At 38.1% G+C, this 24,895-nt stretch overlaps 1 protein-coding gene across 1 annotated transcript in view; it reads left to right on the top strand.

The window, feature by feature from the left end:
• TMPRSS11A (transmembrane serine protease 11A) overlaps positions 1-16,799 on the top strand; it is a gene marked incomplete at both ends in the record, with an annotated part of 31,672 nt that extends 14,873 nt beyond the window's left edge. The window contains 6 exons of the mRNA XM_084758290.1: positions 613-680; positions 3,649-3,806; positions 9,229-9,400; positions 12,623-12,882; positions 14,663-14,805; positions 16,638-16,799. Of these exons, the coding sequence (XP_084614416.1) occupies positions 613-680; positions 3,649-3,806; positions 9,229-9,400; positions 12,623-12,882; positions 14,663-14,805; positions 16,638-16,799 (963 nt within the window). The remainder of the gene's footprint in view (positions 1-612; positions 681-3,648; positions 3,807-9,228; positions 9,401-12,622; positions 12,883-14,662; positions 14,806-16,637) is intronic.
• Between the last annotated feature and the right edge of the window lie 8,096 nt (positions 16,800-24,895).

Genomic DNA, 24,895 nt, shown 5'->3' with positions numbered 1-24,895 from the left:
CATCAATTATCTTGCTTGTGTGTTTTTCTATAGAATTAATTTGAAATGTACAAACCCTAGATTTACTACAAAGTGAGTGGTTATTTTGTTTTTAATTTTGGAAATTGTGCAGAGACAAGAACTCTTTCCATATTTTGGAAAGAGAGAAGTAGTGAAATCAGAGTGCGGTAGTCCAGAGTGTTTGCATGCATATTGCAGAACCATTATTTTTAATGTAAAAGCAATGCGTTTATGGAAAGTTTTAAATTCCTTTTTTCACATTTTCCTTCAAGCACTCCACAATGTTATTATTTTATATAAAGCAAACTACTGGAAATGAAACAAAAGCATGTGACATGCATTTAAAAAGTATAATAGAATACTGGTACCATACACTAAAAACTTTAATAAAAAGCCCCCCCCATTTTAAGTGCCATTCACATATATGTTATGTGTATATGTCATATACACTTTCAGAGCAATAAACTATTGAATTACAGAAGAGAAAGAATCTCTGTCTTAAATAATCATTTACTATTGTGAAAATTGTGCTTCTTTAACGTTTAATCTAGGGTATAGTCTTTATTATAAAATATCCTACTAACACATTGTTTTTCTTTGTTATAATGACAGGTAGATGAAATATTTATAGATTCAGCCTTGAACAAGCACTACCTCAAAGACCATACAGTCAAACTAACGTATGTATATTTGGGCCAGGGTTTAGTTGTGAGCCTGAGGGAAGGAAGGGAAAGAATACAGGGCCCCTCACATAACTTGTGTTTCTAGATCTTTTACTAGTGCTCTTCATAAACATTGCCTCTACAAGAGTCTCTAGGTACAGGGCTGAACCCATCCTGGAAACTGAACATCTAAACTGTGGGGAGGAAAATAGTGATGTATTGATGTTCCCTAGGAGACAGTTACAACTGATACAATGAGTTCTCAAGCCCTACCCACGGACTCTAAGGCTTGGAATCCACCTTAATCCATAGCCATGGGTGAACCCAGGCCATGTCTTTGCACGCACCGAGCCCATAGTTCTGACAGATATGGTATTTCAAAAACATCAAGAAGGCAACATTCACTACAAAATGAGATCATAAGTTTTACCTGTAAGCAAGCTCTAGTGACAAGCAACATGCCCAAGCCAAAAGATGGTCATGTTGTAATAGATGCTCCCTTTTGTTTGGATGGGGAGAGAAGACTCCTATCAGTTGCTGAAATTACTCAGAGGTTTCAACTTTGTTATTTAAAAAAAAAAAATCAAACAGCAGAACAGACTGGCACAAAACCAGGAGGTCTGTATGACTCATTTTAAAGGGAAAAGAGATACTCAAACAAAAATGTAATTATGAAACCCACTGCTTTGTACAATAAACATATACTTTAAAAGGCTCGATAAAAGCAACTAAAATATTTAGCTGACTTTATTTGAAGGCATGGGTGGTTGTCATCTTTCTTACCATAGTCCAGTGCATTATTGCAGACTTTCTAAAGCTTTTTTCTTTTACATATGATAATTCGTGACTTCCATGAGGAGTTTTTAAAGGTTTATTATTTTATGCAAAGCTGTGTTTTTGTGTGCATGTACACACATGCATGTTCATTACTCCCGCCTGTGCCTTTTGGAGTCCAGAAGAGAACAGTGGGTGGCCTTGAGCTGCCATGTGGATGTTGGAAACTGAACTCAAACCTTCCACAAGATCAGCAAGTGCTCTTAACCACTGAACTCCTACATGTGGTTATTATAATGGTTGGATAGTGTAGAAAATAAAAAGCATATAAATTTTGTACATTTTATACCCTCTATCTGCAAATTCTATTTTTTGTAGTATTTCAGTAACATTGCCATAGTCTGAGAAATTCCTCTGGATTTGCAGCCCGTGTTTATTGTGATATTTTGTGTAAATTCTACTTAGTAAACTGTTTTAATTCCTCTTTCTTAAGACGGAAAAATATTTGGGTGCCAATTTGCCAATTAAACATAAAACTCTAATCACTTATGTTTCCCTGTTCTAGAGCCAAAATGGAATGTGAGGCATATTGTGCCTCAGAATTTTTGTAATTTCATTATTTTTTAGACCAAAATTCAAGTAGGTTAGATTCATAATTTTTAGAACTTGTGGTTTTGTGATATGAAGATAGGGGACATGAAAGATCATTAGGAGTCGTTTTCCAAACACCTTTAATGAACCACATAGATATATTGCTACAAAGTACAAAGATGAGTTGGTACTTACAGGAAATTTCTAGCATTTGTGTTTGAACATTTAAGTCAGGTTAACTGCACAGAAAGATATACACACTGAGAGTCCCAAACAGAACCTCAATTTTAACTCTCCTCCCCAACTCCAAAAAAGGAACACCTTTAACGGTTTGATCTCACTATTGTAAGTGGGTGTAGTCATCTGGAGGAGACCAAGAGACCATGCACTGCTGTCATCGAATATTTTATGTGGAAGAGGAAATTGATGCTTAAAATATATTGAAACTGGTAGCTCTAAGCTTTATGTAATAGACAATTAAAGGAGAAATTGAAGTTCTACATAAATAACTTTTAAAATAGAGCTGAACAAGGAACATCCTCCTTAAAGCAAGTTTTCCACAGCTTATGACTCCCCAGGGGTTGGTGAACCACTTCTCACTGATGCTGTAGAGCTGATGCAGGTATCACTCATGTGACTCATTCCTCAATAAACCTTGAGGTTTCTTTCAGCCCTCAGATGTTTTTATGTTTTTATTTTATTATTTTTTTCAGAAGCTGTTATGCCTATAGTGCATCAATTTTATCCTCCCCACCCTGCAATACCTCCTGTGTGCCCCCAACATTCCCTTTCAAGTTTGTGTTTTCTTTTTCTATTGTTATTACATATGTGTATATATGGATAAAACACACACACACAAATGGAGACATATATATATATATATGAAAGAGAGAGAGAGAGAGAGAGAGAGAGAGAGAGAGAGAGAGAGAGAGAGAGAGAGCAGTTAGCAATATCCGAATGCACATAAGATGTAGGGCTGAACTACAAAGAAACTTATTCCTGGAGAAAACGGACTCTTGCTCCCTCAGCAGCAGTTGACAGCCTGTAACGCCACAACGCAAGCCTTGTGAGCCCTTTCCCACCAGTGCTAGAATGCTGACTCCTACGGTCCTGTACAGCTGTAGATGATGAGGGTTCTCAGAAGACAATGTTTTACAGCTGACCTCCTGCCTCTCTGACTCTTACAATCTTCCACACCACCTTCCATACAGTCACTGAGTTGAGGGGTATAAGGGATGTCCCCCATTTTGGAACAGGCACCACATAACTGGCCACTTATTCTCTACATTTTTACTACCTGAGGGATGAGAACAGCACTGACCACAAAATCCTAAGAGTGCTAAAACTTTTTTATTTTTCAGATGACTTTTTGTGTCTGAGTCTTACCTAAATATAATGACATGTCTTCAAGTTATTGAGGCGGGGTGCACTCAAAATATTTCTTAAAATCCTAGAAGAGGAAACATCAGAGAGTAGTTTCTGGAGGGTTGTAAGTGTGAGCAGATGGCCTGGCCCTTGACATTGTCAGCTACTGAGGCAGAGATCAGGAAGTCGCAGGGAAGACAGTGAGACAGTATCAGATACATCCTTTGAATGTGAACCTGGCTCTTGTGTTGCCTAGTCCAGAAGAAGATGATGCAAAAGCAGACATCGTCATGGCATTCCAGCCCCCCTCTGCTGGGCAAAGGACCATGGGAGAAAAGAAGACTGACAGCATCTTAAACAAGACAAGGAACACAAGAGCCTTGCAAGCCAACGTCTCAGTAGTTCAAGTGGGTGGTAAGTAGGGCGATCCCCACACAATACAAATGTTTTGTACAGTCACAAGCTCACCTGTTGTTCCCATTCCAAACAATAGTAAGAAATCACATGGGAAAAAAATCAACCTAAAGATGAGACGTTTCAAGTTTTTATTATTCTCTGATGAAAGCATGTCTGACATTAGTCATCAAGTGGTTTTCCTGGAAGTAACTGATGGGTGCTCATCTCTCAATAAAAAATATCTTTACCACAAACAGGGTTAATCCAACCCAGCCACTGCCTCCATGATTCAGCAAGTGAAAAGGTTAAGCAATAACTGATTTCTGGGTGGGACCTTCTAAAAACACAAACTTATTTGTAGCCCTTAAAAAATATAGGTAGTTCCTGTATTTGATGTTAGGAACCTTTTACTACTTTTCTTCTTATGAGTATTTTTAAAAAAGATAAACTGACTTCAGAGCTGTTAGGGCCATCTGATAAATAATACCTTACAAATCAGTGAGAAAAAGAAGTCACTGTAACTTATATTTTTATATTACTCCATTTCTCTCTTTCCTGTTCACTTTTACTCATTACACCATCATCACATTTCTGCATTGTAGAGATTCTATCTTTATCAAGGTCCATTTCTACACTGAACATGCAATATATATATATATATATATATATATATATATATATATATAATACTATAAATAAATATATATGAGAAATTCTATTACATTTGTGTAAAATGTTTAAGGAACATAATAATTAAGAGGAGCCAAGATTCAAATGTCTAGTTTGTCAATGGGCATAATGAACAAAGGGGTTCTGTGCTTCAACAAAAGTTAAAACCCTGATTTTGTCTCCTGGAAATTCATCCTTATGTTAGCATATTTGAGACTCTAAGGAGTCCAGATAGCCAGAAATCTATTTATTCTTACACACTATGTGCTATCACAGCATCTACTTCCAGCCAAGAGGTACAAATTATCTCATAAACTCCACTGACAAAAGATTTACGAGAGTAAGAACAAGAGATTTGTATTAGAAATAAAACAGGGTGCCCTGCCCTTGTAAGGGTCAAGCTGACTCTCTAAGAGGAAACCTCATTAGGAAATTGGATACCAAGGTAAGGGATGAGCAGATGGTTGCTCATATGACATGAAATCAGTTCATAAGAGCATAAAGCTACGGACTCCTCCCAACTGTTAGGAATGAGCCTACCAAATGTGTGATCTATTTTCTTTAAGTGTAGCAGTTGTGAAACAATGGCCATTCTGATAAGCTATGTGACAGGCTGTCTATAAACAGGGAACAATAGGGAGTTAAGTTTTCAGGAACTCAGAAGCCTGTAGTATCCAGAGATGAGGGTTGAAATGGTCCCTGGCAGCCAGGCCTTCCTGTTTCATATGGGCTCAGCCTGTGAATTTCGTGTACTTTAATGAGTGTATTGTCTTTAAGAAGAGGATGTTCCTATAAAGAGCCTGATTTGAGTAAACTAATTACAAAGTCTCTTTGTTACTACAGTGTATAACTAATTGCCTGTACTTATGTGTGCACTTTTTTAAAAAAAAAGATTTATTTATTATGTATACAGTATTCTGCCTGCATGTACACCTGCATACTGGAAGAAGGCACCAGATCACATTATAGATGGTTGTGAGCCACTATGTGGTTGCTGGGAACTGAACTCAGGACCTTTGGAAGAGCAGGCAGTGCTCTTAACCTCTGAGCCAATTCTCCAGCCCCTCTGTGTGCACTTTTTTTAACCTGAAAAAGTGCAATGACAATATTCGTTCTCCTTGACAATGCAAACATATGAAGAAAATGCATAGGAAGATTAGAAAAGATAGTATGGCACCTGAAAACCATTGCTTCTGACTCTGTTAAATTGTGTGCCCTTTGGTAATTGATTGCCTGGTAGGAGAAAGAGCTAGAATTGGAAAGGCTTCAGAATATCCAAATGAACAGTGTTTATGAGCAGTTAGGGAAGGACCGTAGACGGCAGAGCTCCCACGCACAGTCTTCAGGGCAGGGGTGTACGTGTGCGTGCTCCCGTGCCTGCGGGTGTCTTTCTGTCTTTCTGTCTCTTCCCATCTTGTTTTGTGAGACAAGTCTCCTACTAAAATTAGAGTATAGTGATTTGCCTAAAATGGCTCAGCAGTGAATTATAGGGATCCTACTGTGTCTACCTACCCAATGCTAAGGTTACAGGATCCCAATATTGCTGCATCCAGGTTTTTTTTATGATTGCCAGGGCACCGAACTAGGGTCTTCATGTGTGGATGCCAAGCAATTTTCTGACTGAGCTCTTTCCCATTGCCTGTTAAGAATGTTTTTACAGGTAGGTAAAGGCAAACTGGTAACTGCTTGGAGAGAAAGTCACTCTTCTTTAAGTGTAATGCTCATATCCAAGAACATATGAGCAACCAAAGTGGAAGAAGGTGAAGGAACAAAATAAAAAGAGACAAGGTTCAGTGGACGGGGAGTGGGGAATGCGAATCAGGGCAGGAGTTGGGAGAAGGGTTACAGAGCACGTTGTACAAAATTCTCAAAAGACTAAAAAAACTATTTTCTAAAAAGAAAAGATTTTATTTGAGAGCTATCAAAAATTAGAAAATGACAGAGCCTAAGTTAAATCTAGACATGACTTTTCTGCTCAAAAGTTCTTCCATACCTCGTCTGTTTTATTTTGATAAGTAACTGCAGTATGGGCCCCTCACTATATACAAATTGTGAAAGCAAAGCTAACTCCAACCTCTTTGCATTCCTAAGGCCACCGAGGTTGCAAAACAGCTCCCTACCGTCATCAGACACAGGGTGCTACACTTTCCACTACACTGGTTGTAGTCGGCAAAACCACAAATGATACTAGATTTTTTTTTCTCTTCCAAAAAGCATTGGGGATGGTCACTTGAAATTAGGTGAAAAATATTTTCCATACTTATACTTGGAAAGAAAAAAATCATAAAAATTAGAATTATTCATCTAGGAATTGACACTCTTCCTAAAAATATTTATTCTTAGAAGTCCAATTATAGAATCAGGCATGGAGGTACATGCCTAAAATCCCAACACTCAAGAGGCAGAGGCAGGAGAGTTGCTATAACTTTAAAGCCAGGCCAGTCTTAATGGTGAGCTTCAGGTCAGCCAGACCTATTGAGCAAGATTCTGTGAAAAACAAAAACAGTAACAGAGAGGAGAGAAACACTGCTTCCAACCTTGATGCTGGGCTGCCTGCTCTGTGCTCATTCCTGGGGATGGATAATTTGCATTTTCTTGATACTGAATCAATGAAGATCTAATCAAAGAATTCTAATGTATGGCCATGAGCCTATGACGCTACTACTGGTGAGAGAGTTTGGGAATTAACGTCTTCTTTGTACTCTTTACAAAGAATAATTAATTCTGCCATTGTTATCAAGACAAATGGAGCATCTTTTCCCTGGAGAAAAGGGATAGACAGCAAATGGCCACCTTTGCTCAGAATCCAGGAGAGAAAGCGCTCAGGGGAGGCTGGTCTTTAACTCCTTAGTGGCGTCAGTCAGAGAAGTGAGAATCAGCTGAAATCCAGAGGAGCCAGAAGGTTCACTTAGGCCCTTCTATCCAGACACCATTTCAGTGCATCACGAAGGGCAAATCAAATTCCTTTTTTGTGTGTTTTGTTTCACTTTTAGTTAAACGAGAAACTCAACAAACTGCATGAGATAGAAAATTGAGTTCCTTCCATAGGCTAAGCACTGAAAACTTGAGCACCTGCATCTTCGCTGTGGCTGGTGGATGCCTTCAAGGATAATTTTGAATTCGTTGTTTTCTTAAGTTTCTGCTTCATAAAGGTCATTGCCACCAGCTACTCAGATAGGATTTAGAAAGAGTTGGCAGAGTAACACGTTCTTGTTTTCCTCAAAGGGAAAAAAAGTTGCAGAGATTTATTTCTGAGAAACATGGCCCTGTAGTATTTTTACTATCTTGTTCAGTGAGCCACTTCAACTAAAAAGCCACCTGTTTTATTCATCCACTATTTTTGTCTAACACAAGGAGTAAGAATTTATCCCAACTAGTTAGATGTTGCTTCTTATATCCAATATATATTGGAAGCCCAGTGTCGTAACTGGTCTTTGTGCTCAACTGTCTAGAATCCATGGTCAGTGGCCTCTGGTAATCGCCAGTCTTTGAGATGAACCAGGAGAACATGGAGTCATACTCTAATTCTATTCGGTCATGAGCAATGTGCTCATCAGCAGGGAAGCTAACTGTCCAAGCATGTAAGTGTTTGTATAAGCTAACTAGACTCACATGTAGAAGGACAAGACTGCAGTGAATAAATAATCTCAACGCTGTTCTAGTCTTTAAATGAGGAAAATGGTGTCCACGTGACAGCAATGATAACACGATGAGATTTCTGAAACAGCCATGCTGGGAGTGTAACCAACACAAGTAGAGTGAATTTTCTTTTCTTATTGTGAAATTTCTTATGGTATTTATTTATTGGAAGAGGAGACAATTTATGAAATTTTCTTTTTTTTTTCCTTTTCTTTCTTTTTTCTTTCTTTTTTCTTTTTAAACACGATGATCTTAATAAGTTTTTGTCTTCGCAGCAACCCTGAGTACGAAAACAGCCTCTGTTGTGATGGAGCACATGTTTATTCTTGTCAATGGTGGATGTAATGTTTATATGGAAACACATAAGCCTCCGTCCTAGAGAACGAATGACTAGTCATGATGCATTAATCCTCGCGCATCTTAGAATGTAGTCACTCTAGAAAGCTAGACATCAAAGGTGTTTCCACCAAACAGGGCCACTGCTTATCTGGCTGGAGGGAGTTGTTCTTCTGATGAGGGCTCCATGGTAACAACACAACACTGTTGGATTACCTACAACTGCAGAAACAGTAATCCTGGTGGGGGCTCATAGAATAGAGTAAGTGGATAACCGGCCATTATCTGGGGCTGATACTGTCAATCTCTTACAGCTTAGTAACGCTTCATAAACAACATATACTCACATAGACAAAGGTTGGACCAAACAGTGTACCCATGCATAAGGAAAAACAAAGAATGAATAGCGGTCACATTTAAAAAGTGATGGACTGTTCCTGAGGGGGATTACCTCAGGAACAGTCATAGGGGAGGGGAATAAGGGGAAAATGGGAGGGAGGGAAGAATGGGAGGATACAAGGGATGGGATAACCATTGAGATGTAACAAGAATAAATTAATAAAGGAGAAAAAAAATGAAACAAACAAAAAAAAAGAATCAGTACCTGGAGGAGAAACGATGGTTTTTAGATGGATTAGATGTTTGTTTTTATCAAAAAAATAAAATAAAATAAAAAATAAAAAAATAAAAATAAATAAAAAGTGATGGACGAGCTGTCTGCATTGTGGTGCCCTGCGGGAGCCTCTGCATCAAAAGCTGGACAGATGTTCCTTATCAATGCTTTCATCCTTTTCAGATTGTGGCAAACGAGCCATTCCATTAATTGCCAGCAGAATTGTGAGTGGAGGCCTTGCAGCCAAAGGTGCTTGGCCTTGGCAAGTTTCTCTTCAGCGCAGCAACATCCACCAGTGCGGGGGCACTTTGATTAGTAGCATGTGGGTCGTCACTGCAGCGCACTGTTTTAGAACGTAAGTTATCAAACTTAAGTCAGTCCCCATTTTTGCTTAAAACCATGAGTATTTCCATATTCTGTGTACCAATCCAGTAAAAATTTTAAAAAATCTTTCTGATCCTTTTGTGAAGTGATGCTCTACCTGCATACTTGCTTGGAAAGTTTGGTAGGAACAGAGGAGTGCCGAATATTATCTCAATATTCATTAATTAAGTCTTCAGTGTTTTAGCTAAAGAATTTGCAGCGAAGCAGAAGTCATTCTAACACAACAGGTTTCCTAATAACTCCAGCCCTGTATTAAGCAATGCTCTCCACTTAACATTAGGGCCTGTTTTCATCAAGCACTTGGTCAGTCTCCTGAGGGTGCTAAGTGATAAACTGAGGATGAACTCTTTAATCATGGGCAGGAAGGAGGTTGCTGGAAAACTGCTCGGGGTCAGAGCACTGACACTGGTCACCAAAGTTTGATTGTGATTTGCATTACTTCTTTGAAAATAAAAGCTGGAATACATATTATGTGTGTAAGCTGGTCAGATCTTACCTGGCAGAGTAAATTCTGAACTGGTAACACATTTAAAGAGAACTTGACATAGGGAGTCTCAGATGACAAGGGGGCAAGCAGGACCCCGTGTGCGTGCCACTTGAAGTACAGTTTCACCAGGCAGCAGCCCCCCACATCCTAAGGGAATTCATGAGAATTGAAAATGGTTAAACCCTATCCCAGAGCTGCTGACTCGGGAGCTGTACTTTAGTAAGAGCCCCTAATCACTTGTGTGCACATTAGTATCTGAGAAACATTGTCCTACGTGACGGAATCTTATTCCAAGAAATCTCTAATACAGACAATAGAGCTGTACTAACTGATGTGAAGTTCTGTCGTGTTTTTGGAAGAGACTTAGGGAGTCAGGAAAGAACTTGCCAGCAGGCAGAGCTACTCAAGGATGAGAGGGGTGCCAACATGAACAAAGGGATTCCGAAGTGGAGCATGCCTGGCTCCATCTTCAGGAGGGATCAAGCAGAGGCAATGAAGGGTTGACGGTGGCTTTGCAGCAACAGCAGCACAATTTTTTTTTTTTTTACTTTAAGGGTTATTTATTTCTTTTTAAAAAGTATTTATTTTTAATTATTTTATTTTATACATATACATCCATATTATTGCACATATATACAATAATTTCCTATGGCAAGAAGAACCATGACACAATCAGGAATTATATAAATGTTACACTCTTAGTGTTTTGGCTATTTGTATTTGACAGCCTTGAAGAAGGCATCTTTCCTATCTTGGTGCGTCTAAATTTCTGAATGTAAATCAAACTCCATCACTTACTGTCACTATCAACTTAGAACACCTATCTAGACCTAAAAACATCTTAACCCCTAAACAATTAAGCTTCATTGTAAAACTAAGCTACCTGGTCTTCAACTCCCTCAGAGACTTGTGAAGGAGTAAGCTTGATTATCTGAGTATGCCAGGAGTGCAAGTTAGTGTCTTTCCAAATGAAAAGATGAAAGAGACTTTCATTTTTCTACCTGAATAGTCACCCCAAAATGCTTAGTAATGTTGGAGCACCATCTTCAGCCTTCTGCCCCATTATATCTGACAGACACATTTGTGAGGCAGGAATTATTGGGGACTTCCTTACCCTGTCTTGGCAGAGTTTACTCATCCACTCTGCCTGCATCCAAGTTTGCCCTTTTTAAGGCAGAATTCTGTCTGTGGTAGAAATGAGGACCTTTTCCCCAGTGACTATTTTGCCATATTTGAAGCCATCTCCATAAGGAGGTCCTTTGATGCTCATGATCTTCTCTGAGATAGGCTGGGTGTTGCCAGAAGTTAACCTGTCTCATTGTCAATGAATCTTTAAAGTAATAAAATCATTTTTAAATGCCATATTCTTCATGTCTCTGGGGTTTTTGGAGACCTTGTCCTTCTATGGAGTCGTATCTATCTGCTGCACCTAACATGTAGATTCTTGAGCAGCACAATTCTTAAGCTCCACAGGGCTACAGGCACTTGATTAAGTGTTTCAGACTCACTTTACACAATTCCTAGAGCCCTCCCACCATGTAAGCCCTGATAAGGAAGCACTTTCACTGACAGGTGAATCTAGAAGTATTCAAAGGTACAGGTTTACAACAAAACAAACAAACAAATAAACAAACAAATCCCTTTATTACATGAAAATTATTACGTGGAAAATTGATGTCTGAAAAGAATGTTCTAGCATCAAAAGATTATATATACATATATGTATACATATAAATATGCACACACACACACACATATATATATATATCTACATAACTTCCAGTTTTAAAACATCAAAAGAATTCCAGCATTCCTTAAGTAAAACCTAAGCATTTTCTCCCTGTAAAAGCAGGCTACCAAGATGAGGCTTTATAGCCTATGACCATACAGTTGGGGAGGAGGTCCCCCTCAGTCTTAGACCTAAGGGAGGGGAATAGGGTGAAAGCGGGAGGGAAGGAGGGAGGATACAAGAGATGGGATAACAGTTTAGTTGTTATCTGAATAGATTAAATTAAAAAATTAAAATGAAAAAAGACAAGAAACTGTGGTCCTCACCTACCTCAGCCTCTCCAGTGTCATCTCCCACAGTTCTTCCTCTGATGTCTTAAATTGAATCTCTCCTGGCCCAAGGCCTTCAGATGTTTTCCTGGAAACTTGTCTCCTTGAGCATCTCATAGCTGATGACTCCCATCTTACCCTAAATATATTGTAGTAAAAAATAAAACAAAAAACTTCAGACAACTAGTACATTATACATTGTCCTATTTTATTTTTACTAATAATCTTCAGAACTTGTGTCATTTGTCAACATTTTAACTTACTTTTATATTTTTTCTACTCTCAAACATAATATGTGTATAGACAGAAAATTTGCTTTGTTCACTTCTTTATCCCTAGCACCTCAACAACATTAAACACATGCACGATTAATAAGTATTTTCTGAGTGAACAAGTGAATAATATTTTACATGCTTTGCAATTCTAACACTCAGTACTCAAATATTAAATTTATCTCCAATATTCGATTTGTATATGTTTTATACTTAAATCACGAGCCAAATGAGACGATAATTGTAGTCAACTATTGTCAGGGTGTTTTTTTCCATCTTGTATTTTCTGTTGAATTCACCTAAAGGTATGTTGTTAATCTAAATGGTGTAGTTAACAGATGCTGTGTGGATTATGTGTGCTGCTAATCTTTTCCAGTAATTCTAACCCACGCCAATGGACTCTTAGTTTTGGAACAACAATAAACCCTCCTTTAATGAAAAGAGGTGTCAGAAGGATTATTATGCATGAAAGGTATCACCCCCCAGCAAGAGACCATGACATTGCTCTTGTGCAGTTTTCTCCCAAAGTCACCTTTTCAGACGAAGTACGCCGAATTTGTTTGCCAGAAGCCTCTGCATCATTCCCGCCAAATTCACCTGTCTACATCACGGGATTTGGAGCACTTTACTACAGTGGTGAGTACCTCAGAACAGGCCCATCTCTCAGCCCTATCACGGAGGAATTTGATTACCCCCATAATGTTGCCTGCTCTTTTTCCCCACAGTATGTTTTGGTTAGTTAGCGCTCTTGTTTTACAAGTGACAGCAATCCAATGCAAGGCACAAACAAAGCAAATTTGGAGCTTGAAATTCAGCAGTCCTGTGTGAGAAATTTGACTTAAATATAGGCGGATTGTAGAATTTAAATGATGTTGCTGAACCGTGGACATCTAAAGCTTTGTACCTTTGTCCTGGTTTCCCACAGGTTAGCTTCACCAGCTGGGACTCTAGCGCCACCCAGCGGCAGAAGTGGCTCACAGGCTGTCTAGGAGCACTGGATTAAAATATTTTTTATGCTTATGCAGCTAGTTTTGCTTTATTGTTAAAGAAACTAATTTAGTGGTGGCCAAGAACAAAACCAGCAAAGAGATAAATCATCAAAAAAAATGTTTACTGTCCCTAAAATGGCCTAACTTCATTATTAACATACAATGATTGTTGCTGAGTCTTTTCACTCATTCTCAGACACACTCTGGATTCTAGAATGTGCTTTGGGTACATACATAATAATTGCTAAAGAGTTTCTCGAAGCTATCGAGCCTGCCTCCTCAACATTATCAGGAAAGTGTGCCTAAGCACGGGGAAACTCTACACACCACCTGATCTGGTTATCTTCCTTTATGCCAAAGTCAGTCTGATTGAAGATACTGTTTTATGTAAAACTGCCCCATCACTTTGCCACATAAAGCTTAAGCCTAATCATAAAAATTATTTCCATGGCATCTACAAAGTCTGATCCAGTGTGAAGAAGAATTCCAGACTATTTGTAATAGTCTTAGTTTTCCTTTGCTTCTCCTGTCATAAGGACCTAGCTTAGACTAAATTCATAAGTTTTTCTGGGACAAAGCCATTGTCATGCAATACAATTATATGCATGAAAGATCTTTGTAAATGAGCAGGACTGAATAAAAATATACAATTTAGGGGGTATTTTATCAAGCCAAAAAAAGATTGCCAGCTGAATATGTAAAGTATGTGGGAATAATCTGGATTCTATAAACCACAAAGTTTATTTTTTTAAAAAATAGAATGCCTTCTTTAAAAATAAAGACTGGTTTGGATAGCTCAGCAGTTAGCATCACTGGCAGCTCTTCCAAAGAACTCAGGTTTGGTTCCCAGCACCCACATGGCGGCTTACAATCATATGAAACTCCAGTTCCAGGGGATCCAACTCTTCTGATTTCAACAGACACTGCATGGATGTGCTGCACAAACATACATGAATGCAAAACCTCCATACATAAAATAAAAATTAAAAATAATAAAAATAAATACATTTTTAAAAGTAAAGATACAAAGATTATCCAGAAAAGAAACTAAACGGGCACCCTGCTTATAGAAGTATTGATTAAAATGGATAATACAACAACTATCATTAAATGCACCAGGTTTTTGTTTTTTGAGACAGGGTGTCACTGTGTAGTGGCATGTGTCCTAGAACTGTCTACGTAGACCAAATTGTTCTTAAACTTGCAGAAATACACCTGCCTCTGTCTCTCAAAGATGGGGATTAATGGGATAGGCCAGATTTTAGTTAGATTTTTCCCCCTAACCTTGGGCTCACACTAATCTTAGTTTGTATAAACAACTGTAGAGTGACAATGATTAGGAAAGAACCCACTCACCTCAGTTCATCTAAGAATACTTACTGAAGTGTCTGTGAATGCTTTTTTTTTTCTCTCGTTTTTTTCTCAAGGGCCATCCCAAAATGAGCTCCGGGAAGCCAGAGTAGAGATCATAAGCAATGATGTCTGCAAGCAACGCCACGTGTACGGCAGTGACATAAAGCGTGGGATGTTCTGTGCTGGGTATCTGGAAGGAACTTACGACGCCTGCAGGGTAGGTTGGAGTGAGAAAATGATTCAAAGTCACTAACTCAAAATCTTTTTGCCTAGCCCAGGAAATACTCTCTGTTCTTTATGGTAGTGTGGGGCACAGACATACTGACATCCTTAAATGTCATAGCACATAAGTACTTTTAAATGTTTTATTATTAAACAATCTGAAACAAACAAAGGATTCCTTCAATGCTATCAAACACAAAATTTAAATGTCTTCATAACCAGAGACTCTCAGCATCAGAGGATGGTAATGTCTTCTTACACAGGAGGCTCTCAAATTACAAAGGCAGCAACTGTGCACAGTGAACTGAAGTGCTCTAAGAATATAATGAAAAAGCAGTTTTCCCTCCAAAGAAACATTTTTGGAAAAAGCAGCAGAGAAATCACGCTTCAGTGAGACCTAAAGAATAAGTAACACTTACACAATTGCAGAAAAAGAAGAGAGAGAACAGTTAAAACTATGAAGATGTATGCATTTATATTTATTACCAATCACTATAATTTATAATTGGTAACACCAAGCAAATCACGAACAGTTTGACAGGTGGAAGGGCTATTTAATGGTGCAAAGTTTGACTGGGTCGTACTTGACAATATCCTCAGTCTTGCAGAACCTGTGTGGCATGTATGTTTTCTGATGACGATCTGAGTATGTTACTTTCCATATGCAATTATCTTTTTTTTTTTAATATGAGACCCTTGAACATTTCAAGGAGGTAAATCTACACAGTGAAATGTGAGACTATTAGTGACATGGGGTTCTAAGAGCCATGCACACAGGCCCACAAACTACACAGAATGAACAACCTCTGTTGGAAGAAAAAAAAAAAGCATGAAATTTTATAACACGTAGGCCCAGCCAGAGCAGGATCTAACACACACCTAACCTCAGCTGCCGAGAGTGTGGACTGGGACAGCTATAATTTATGCCTCCAAGGAATAGAAATGAGTGCGTGCTCACATCATAAAGCAGAGGGCATGATAATCAATTCGCTGGGATGAGAATCAAATATAAAAAAAAGCCCCACTCATAAAAAAAAAAGTCATCGGGAAAGTGACTCAGTACCAGATAAGGTGGCAAAGCTTCTGATAAGACAGAACTACAAGCACCAGCATCAGTCTGGCTTCCTTACATCATCAAATGTTTGTCTAGAACTCAATACATCCCCTATGGTACAGGAGAGGAGGGGGAGAAGGAGCGAGCAAGTGGGAAAACGAGAATTTCTTCTCCAAACATCTAGGTAAGAAAGAGCCAAGCAAAAACATACCAGAATTACTGATGAGAAACCCAGAAAGGGGCGGAGGGGGGGGGGGGATTTCCACAACTTAATGCAGATTTGAAATTTTGTCTCAGGTTGTAGCTCAGTCAACAGTTTGATCAAGTAAAGATTCGGGTTGCAGCCACCATCGGGCACTGTGAGGAGGGGCTGGGGGCGCCGGGCTATCTTAAGGTGATGTTCAAGTCACCGCAGAACTTAGTGGGTGGGAGAAACTAGCTCCATTTGACAGCCACTCCCAAAGGAAAATTTAGTTTCTCCAACAGAGTCTCACTGAGCATACAAACCATACTTAAGGGCAGGCACCATGTCCAGCAGTAGATGGCCAACACAGAACAAACTCTTAATTTTGGAGATTATATTTTGTCTCATGACTTATTGATTTGTTTGGATTTTTTTTTCCTTACTGGTCTTTTGCTTATATACTATGGGTTTTATTTATCGACTCAGTGTTGGTAATCTATGCATACACTAGGAATAAAATAAGTGGTTCATCATACTTTTGTATGCTATAAATTGTTTAGCTACTTGTTTTTCTCTTGTTTATCTTCAGGGTGATTCTGGGGGACCATTAGTCATAAAAGATAACAAGGACACCTGGTATCTCCTTGGAATTGTGAGCTGGGGTGACAACTGCGGTCAAAAAAACAAACCTGGAGTTTACACACAAGTGACGTATTACCGACGCTGGATTGCTTCAAAAACGGGTCTCTAACAAGCTACCGAAAGATGTTAAACAAAACAGTGGCATGTAGGTCATGTTCATATAAGAACTCAGGCATTCATTTGGTGGCATTGGTACAATGAACTGAGATCGAATAGCTGAACCTAGGATCGTGAAACGTATGATTTACTTCAGAATCACTTATGTGTGAAGCGATGGGTTATTTCATCATGGAAAATAATGTAGGAAAGATAATCGCCTCTTTAAATCAAGTACATTGGGATGACACAAGGTGCATTGTGTGGTTTTGAAGGCAGCCTGGGAGACTTTCAGAATGATTTTTCTGAGTGCTTCCTCAAGTGACAATCTTTTTGAAATTCTCAGAAATCTCAAGGTGCTCATACAATTCCCCATGACTTCTCCTGAGCTCTCCAACATCTTTTTGGCTCTTTTCTTCTAGATTTCCCTAAGTTTTTCTGACACAGGGAATTAGTTTGCTACTTTTAGATGCATACCAAGGGATCTTTATAAAGAAATATTATTTGTAGCCATCAAAGTAAAGCAAAGGTGGACTACCCTTTGCTGTGGACATTTCTGAGTTTTCTAGGACTTAAAAGAACCACACACAACTGTGTAAACAACACTCACGTCACCTCCCCTATTGCATTAGATACATGTAACAGAAATACTGATTAGTTTTTTATATAAAGTAATCATTTAATCAATATATAATTTGTGTAAGAAAATTGAGAGGGAAGGATAACTTTGTGAGCTGTCCAAACATGGGTTATCAAAAATTTGACAGTTTGAATGTGTATTTGCATATTTTGGTCAGCAGGGGGAGATTTTGTCCAGTGTTATCTTAAGGTCAAAGGCTTGGAAACAACTGAAAATTTATTAACATAGATTTTGGGGTTGTTTTTTTTTTCACAGAAAAAAAACTTTTGTTGTCTTTATATCTACCATGGAGTTCCCCCTAAAGCATGGAACCATGTATACATACATAAATATATGTACTAATATTTATATATACATATGTTTCCTAATATTTTATATATATATAATGCTTTATATATGTATATATAATGTCATATATATGATTTCCTCTATAAAATAAAAAACAAACAACCATGCAAACAAACATACAAATTCATGAAGGCACCACGAAACTAAGGCTCCGGTGCCGATAATATAATTACTGAAAGCATTGTTGGAATATTTCTTAACCTGTGTGATGTCTGGGTTTGCAAGCCAAGGTATATAAACAGCGTGACAAAATTATTTGCAATTTGCATCTTTAGCTGTCAAATTCTCATGTTCTTTTTTCTCACAAAGTTTGCTTTAGGCTGCAGTATTTATTGAATCAGGAGACCTGTGCATTTTCCACTACTGCATCAGTTTTTCAAGTAGGAAACTCTTACAGCCACTGCTCACTTCAAAGTCAAGTTGTTTCTTCATATATATATATATATATATATATATATATATATATATATATATATATATATATATATACCCATTGACACATAAGTTTTCTGTATTATGGTGGTGAAATATGATTTTGTTTCTAATGCTAAGATCCAGAAAGTGGTCTTAGAGTTGTAAATAGTGTTGTCTAAACTCTCTTCCACAGCATTCTATCCTGGGTTGTACGGGAACAAATATTGTCTTAAATCTAATAAAGTCGGTGATCAGAGCATTCCATAGACAGTATCCACGAGCCTATGTTTAGATTGTAGTGAGTCTTTCAAATGATGCTAAGTTACATTTTCATTATTATTATTATTATTATTATTATTATTATTATTATTATTATTATTTTCAAATTACATCCTGATTGCAATCTCCTCACTCTCATCTTCCTGTTCCCACCCTTCCTCCCTCTTCTTCCCTATTCCCCTCCCCTAGACCTCTGACCAGTGGGGTCCTCCTCCCCCACAGTCTGACCACAGCCTATCAGGTCTCATCTGGATAGCCTGCATCCCCTTCCTCTGTGTTCCCACAGGGCCTCTTTGCTAAAAGGCAGTGATCAGGTTGCAGGCACCAGAGTTCCTGTCGGAAGCAGCGCCCTGCTCCTGCACCCCACCCCAACCCCCCCTTCCCCATGTGGATAATGAGTTGTCCATTGACTACATCTGAACAGGGGGGTCCAAGTCCGCTGCTTGCAATGTCCCTGGTTGGTGCATCAGTATGTGCAGCCCCTCCTCCCCACATACAGATCCGCCAGCCTTGATAGTCTACTTGTGGCGCTCCTGTCAACACCCCCTCCCTTCCATCCTTCCATGCCCCAACTCTTCCATACAACTCACAAAGTCTGGCTGCTCCCAGTATTTGTCCCAATCCCTACCTCCTCCACAGGGTGGAGCCTCTCAGAGGACATCTATGTTGGACTAATAGACACTGATAAGTGAGTGTCTTTCTGGGTTACCTCTCTCAGGATGATCATTTTTAGTTCCATCCATTTGCCTGACAATTTCAAGATATCCTTGTTTTGATAGCTGAATAGTTGACCAATGGAATTGAATGGAAGACCCAGAAATAAACCCACACACCTATGGATACTTGATCTTTGACAAGAAGCCAAAACCACACAGTGAAAAAAAGTAGCATCTTCAACAAATGGTGGTAGTCTAACTGGATACCTACATGTAGAAAAACACATATAGATCCATATTTATCACTCTGCACAAAACTCAAGTCCAAGTGAATTAAAGACCTCAATGTAAAACCAGACACGCTAAATCTGTTAGAGGAAAAAGTGGGGGAGAGCCTTGAACTCATTGACACAGGAGACAACTTCCTGAGCAGAACACCAACAGCTCAGGCTCTAAGGTCAACAATTAACAAATGGGACCTCTTGAAACTAAAAACCTTCTCTAAAGCAAAGGTCACTGTCAACAGAACAAAGCAATAGCCTATGGACTGTGAAAAGATCTTTACCAACCCTACATCTGACAAAGGACTAGTATCCAAAATATATAAAGAACTCAAGAAATTAAACACCACCAAACCAAAAAACCCAATTATGAAATAGAGCTCAGAGCTAAACAGAGAATTCTCAACAGAGAAATATAGAATGGCTGAGAAACACTTAAAGAAATGCTCAATGCCCTTAGTCACAAGGGAAATGCAAATCAAAATGACTCTGAGATTTCATCTTACACCCATTAAGATGGCTAAAGCTCAAGTGACAGCAGCTGATGGGGAGGGTGTGGAGAAAGGAGAACACTCCTCCATTGTTAGTGAGAGTGCAAACTTGTACAACCACTTTCAAAATCAATCTGGAACTTTCTCAGAAAACTGGGAATAGAGCTATGCCACTCCTGGGCATATACCTGAAAGGTGCTTCACCATACAACAGGGGCATTTGGTCAACTATGTTCATAGTAGCTTTATTTGTAATAGCGAGAATCTAGAAATAACCTAGATGTCCCTAAACTGAAAAATGGATAACAAAACTCTGGTACATTCACACAGCGGAGTTAAATTCTTTTTAATAAGGCAGTCAAAGACATTCTCAAATACTCAAGAAACTTGAAGCCAGACTGGGTTGTGGGAAACTTTCTCTCAAAAATTACGTGTGGACAGAGGGATATACTGTGGGAACACTATGACATTCTACAGCATCCACAAAGAAATGTTTCTGTATTTCCTTGCTTCTTATTATTGCTGTTGTTTGTTTGTTCTGTGTATGTGTGTTTCATTTTGGTGGGGGAGGCTGCAAAGCAAATATGAGAGGGCGTAAAAATGAGCTGTACCGGAGTGCGTGATATAAACTGTGAACCTCATAAAGATTCAATCAAAGTTTTAAAAATTTGAAAAAATTACACTACTTACATAACTAGTTTGGGCAAATCTGAAGGAAACAATGTTTTCATGACATTAGTGCTATTGAAGTTTTATCTTTATAGTGAGCAGCTACCCAGCTCGGGGGCAGGGGAGGGAGTCAGCAACCCTCCTACCTGCCTGTAGCACTCCTCTTCCAAATTTTTTTTATAACAAAAAGTACCTGTATATATCAGCAAATATCCTGCAAGTGATGAAATTATGCCCTGGAAATTTGCTGTTTTGAAGGCAGTTGAACACATTTGGAAATATGAGAACCTCAAAGTTATGACATTGAGTATTCAAAAAGTACAGTATAGTTATCACACTGAAAAGCCACTTAATAAACACTTGAACGGATGAGCAATAGTTGCCCGTAGCTACCTCAGACACAGGCTCATGTCCCCAAGCACAGTGAGCTCAGAAAATTTCTATCCACCTCAAGAAGGAGCCTTTAAGTTAAATCCCCAGAGGACACGAAGTTGGGAAGAAAATGGGGTATAGAGAGTTGAAAGGAGGGAACGGTGGGTGGGTGTGATCAATATGCATTATAGAAATGTACAAACCTTGCAAAGGATGAAAAACACCATTAAGCATTTTTCTAATGGCCTTGCATAAACTATAGTGTGCTATATACAGCAGCAGCTCACACTTCAGGCAGAGAGACGTACTCTGAACTCACTGTATGAAGAGAAACCATGAAGGCGGGATTTTTGTTTTGTTTTGTTTTTAGTTTCTTTAGCTTGACCATAATACACAGTAAAAACAATGTTTTAATGTCATAGTCCCATGCATACATACATACATACATACATACATACATAATATCATAGTATATACACACATACATACATACATACATAATATCATAGTATATACATATATACATACATACATGTATATACATACATAATATCATAGTATATACATATATACATACATACATAATTTCATAGTATATACACACATACATACATACATACATACATACATAGATTCACAATACTAGTTTAGATTGAAGTTTCATAAAGCAATGCTCACCCTAGTGGAGTGCAATGGGATAGTTTTATTATTTTTATAAAATATATCACAACCAAAATGACTGTATAATCTACTAAGCCATCACCTACAGAAGATGATCAAAATAATCATTGCTATTACTCATGTCCACTTATCAGACTGCGGTTCTCCTCACCTTCACTTCTCCTTATGGCATTCACTTAGTGAATTGTTAACCAAGTTATAACGTGATTCCATAATTTGGAACCCTTCTGTCAAAATATCATTGATACCTCTTTTGCCTGAAAAATCAACCTAAGTCTATGCCCTGTGGCAATCGAAAGATTATTGGGCCAGAAGGCTGAAGATGATGCTCCAACATTTTAGAGAGTTTTGGGTGATTCCTCAGGTAGCATCTGTCATCTTCTCATTTGAAAAACTGCTAACCTGCACTTCCTATTTACTCAGGTAATTAATTTTATTCTTTCTCTAGTCTCTGATGGGGCTGAAGACCAGATAGTTTAGTCTTACAGTTAAGCTTAGTTGTTTAGGTCTAGATAGATGTTGTAAGTTGATAAAGATGAGATATGATAGATACTCATTTACATTCAGAATTTTAGACTCACAAGATAGGAAAGATGTTTTCTTCAAGACTGTCAAAAACAAATAGCCAAAATATTATGAATGTAACACACACACACACACACACACACACACACATATATATATATATGTATATATATATATGTTCTTCATATATATTCTTGATTGTTTTGTAGTTATTCTTGCTGTAGGTAGTTTATTTTATTTATGTGTATAGATGTATATATAAAAAAGAAATATAATAAAAAATAAAGAAAAATTTAAAAGATTTTTATTGCTTGTGCTCTGTGTCTCTGTGACCCCTTCGTGTTCACAACTTCCCCTTTTGTCCTCCTGCCCTTCCTTTGGGAACCCAACTTCCATTTTGATCACACTGTTTGTCTTACTGTATAAAACCGAGGTTGAGTTTTATCTTTGCCTGGAATATTTTCTCTTACTGTCTCAGGCAGAATTTGTCACTACCCAAATTTCTTTAAAAAATTTTTCTCCTTCTCCAAATCACTTATAATCCTTCACTCTCCATTGTGTTTTTTTATTTAAGTATATTAACTCTTAAAGTATTTCATATATCATGAGGCTTAGGAGCTACTTTATTTATTTATTTTTGTCTTGCACAGTACTTGAATGATAAAAAAAATATATGTTTTAGATAAATGTTTAGTGAATGAACAATTTGAGAAAGGCTAAGTAAATTCGGAAACCTGTCTCTGGTGTTACCTAGATCCTCTCCCCATTATTGCCTTTACTAAATTTCCCAACAATGTGGTCCTATTTTATGTATTCTTGAATGTTCTTAAAGTTCTCCTGTTCTTAACCTATGCCAAGAACAACAAATCCAGGCATCCCCTCATATATGACAACATCCTTTCTAAGAGCCTCTTATTTCAAAATCTTTCTCCATATCCCCATATAGGAACATAACTGAAATTAGCCCAAGAAGTAAATCTTTTGGGGGCAATTGTAATAAAAAAAATTTATTACACAGCCATGATGTCATTGACACTTGCCGAAATCCAAATGATACTAGATACAGATCTATATGTAGGTCAGGATGACTCCACAGATTATATAGAGTCTATGCATTTATGTCCTTTAAACAAGAAAAAAAGGCCAAGTCTGACATGACAGGAGAGGTCCCAGCAGCGTCAAGCTTTGCAAACGTGCTGCTAGCATTCAACCGTCTGTTTCCACATTTACACAAGTCTATAAAGAGCTCCAGTCAATGGACTCTGCAAGTATGTATGATTGCAAGGAGTCGATCACTGCTCCTTTGTCCAACTCTGTGCCTCAGCTACCATAAAGCCGGGCCACAGCCACATTTCCCAATTCTACAGTCACAATACTTCTTTGAAACCTTCTGTTGCTGCTTTTTAAAAAGTAAAAATAGAAACTAAGATAAAGCAACCCCGAGGCTTTACTCAACCAGAAGAGCTATTAAGTCCATTTCAAAAAAATACTACTCAATTCCATGATTTCCTGTCATTCCTTCCCTACACAAAAGTCAGTGAAGTACAGAGCACACAGAGCTCAAGTCCTCCTCACTGTGCACAGATCAGCAGCTCCCAGCTGTTTCTTTAGCTTAGTGCTTGGTGGAGACCATCAGCTGTACCTTGTTCTGAAAAAATTGGTCAGACGCCACTTTTATTTACAATTGGAGCTTTACACATGAGAATGATTATCAAGCGGTCGGCTTATCTCTTTTCAAACATTTCATAGCGACATATACACCTCTTTACTGGCTTCTCCCTAGCTGCGCGCGTGTGCGCGCGTGCACACACACACACACACACACACACACACACACACACACACAGAGGCATGTATATGTATGTATGTGTGTGTATGTGTTTATATATATATATATATATATATATATATATATATATATGAACAAGGAAATCTTCATTCTGAAGAACTTGCCAACCGCTTTGTTCTCTTCACTTGATCTATGAGTATCATCTGGTTTTGCTGTTTCTCTTAGATGTCTCAGAGTTCTGGCACTTCCAGATGGGCATGTTCAATATATCCACATGCTAGCCTCTGAAGCCTCTCCTTGTTAACATTTCCTAATAGCAACAATAGAAATTAAACTGAAAGTCATCTGTAATATCTATATCCTTAGAGCTCACAGAGGCAAGGGGATGTAAATTTCACAAAATAGTGATACTTTTTTTTCCAAGTTAAATTTTATTTTTTTATTTTTAAAATTATGTTATTTTTGTACCTATACATTTATATAATATGGCAAGAAGAACCATGACACAATCAGGAATTATATAAATGTTACACTCTTAGTGTTTTGGCTATTTGTATTTATCAGCTTTGAGAAGTCATCTTTCCTATCTTGGTGCATCTAAATTTCTGAATGTGAATCAAACTCCATCACATATTGTCATTATCAACTTAGAACACCTATCTAGACCTAAAAACATCTTAATCCCTAAACAATTAAGGTTCCTTGTAAAACTAAGCTACCTGCTCTTCAACTCCCTCAGAGACTTGAGAAGGAGTAAGCTTGATTATCTGAGTATGCCAGGAGTGCAGGTTAGTATCTTTCCAAATGAAAAGATGACAGAGACAGTTTTCTGCCTGAATAGTCACCTAAAACTCTCTATAACATTGGAGCATCTTCTTCAGCCTTCTGGCCCAATATATCTGACAGACATATTTGTGAGGCAGGAACTATTGAGGACTTGCTTACCCTGTCTTGGCAGAGTTTG

This window comes from Acomys minous (genome assembly GCF_964271855.1).
Source record: "Acomys minous genome assembly, chromosome: 15".
Lineage (NCBI taxonomy): Eukaryota > Metazoa > Chordata > Mammalia > Rodentia > Muridae > Acomys > Acomys minous.
Note: the sequence above shows the minus strand (reverse complement) of the source record. Positions and strands in the feature narration are given on the sequence as shown.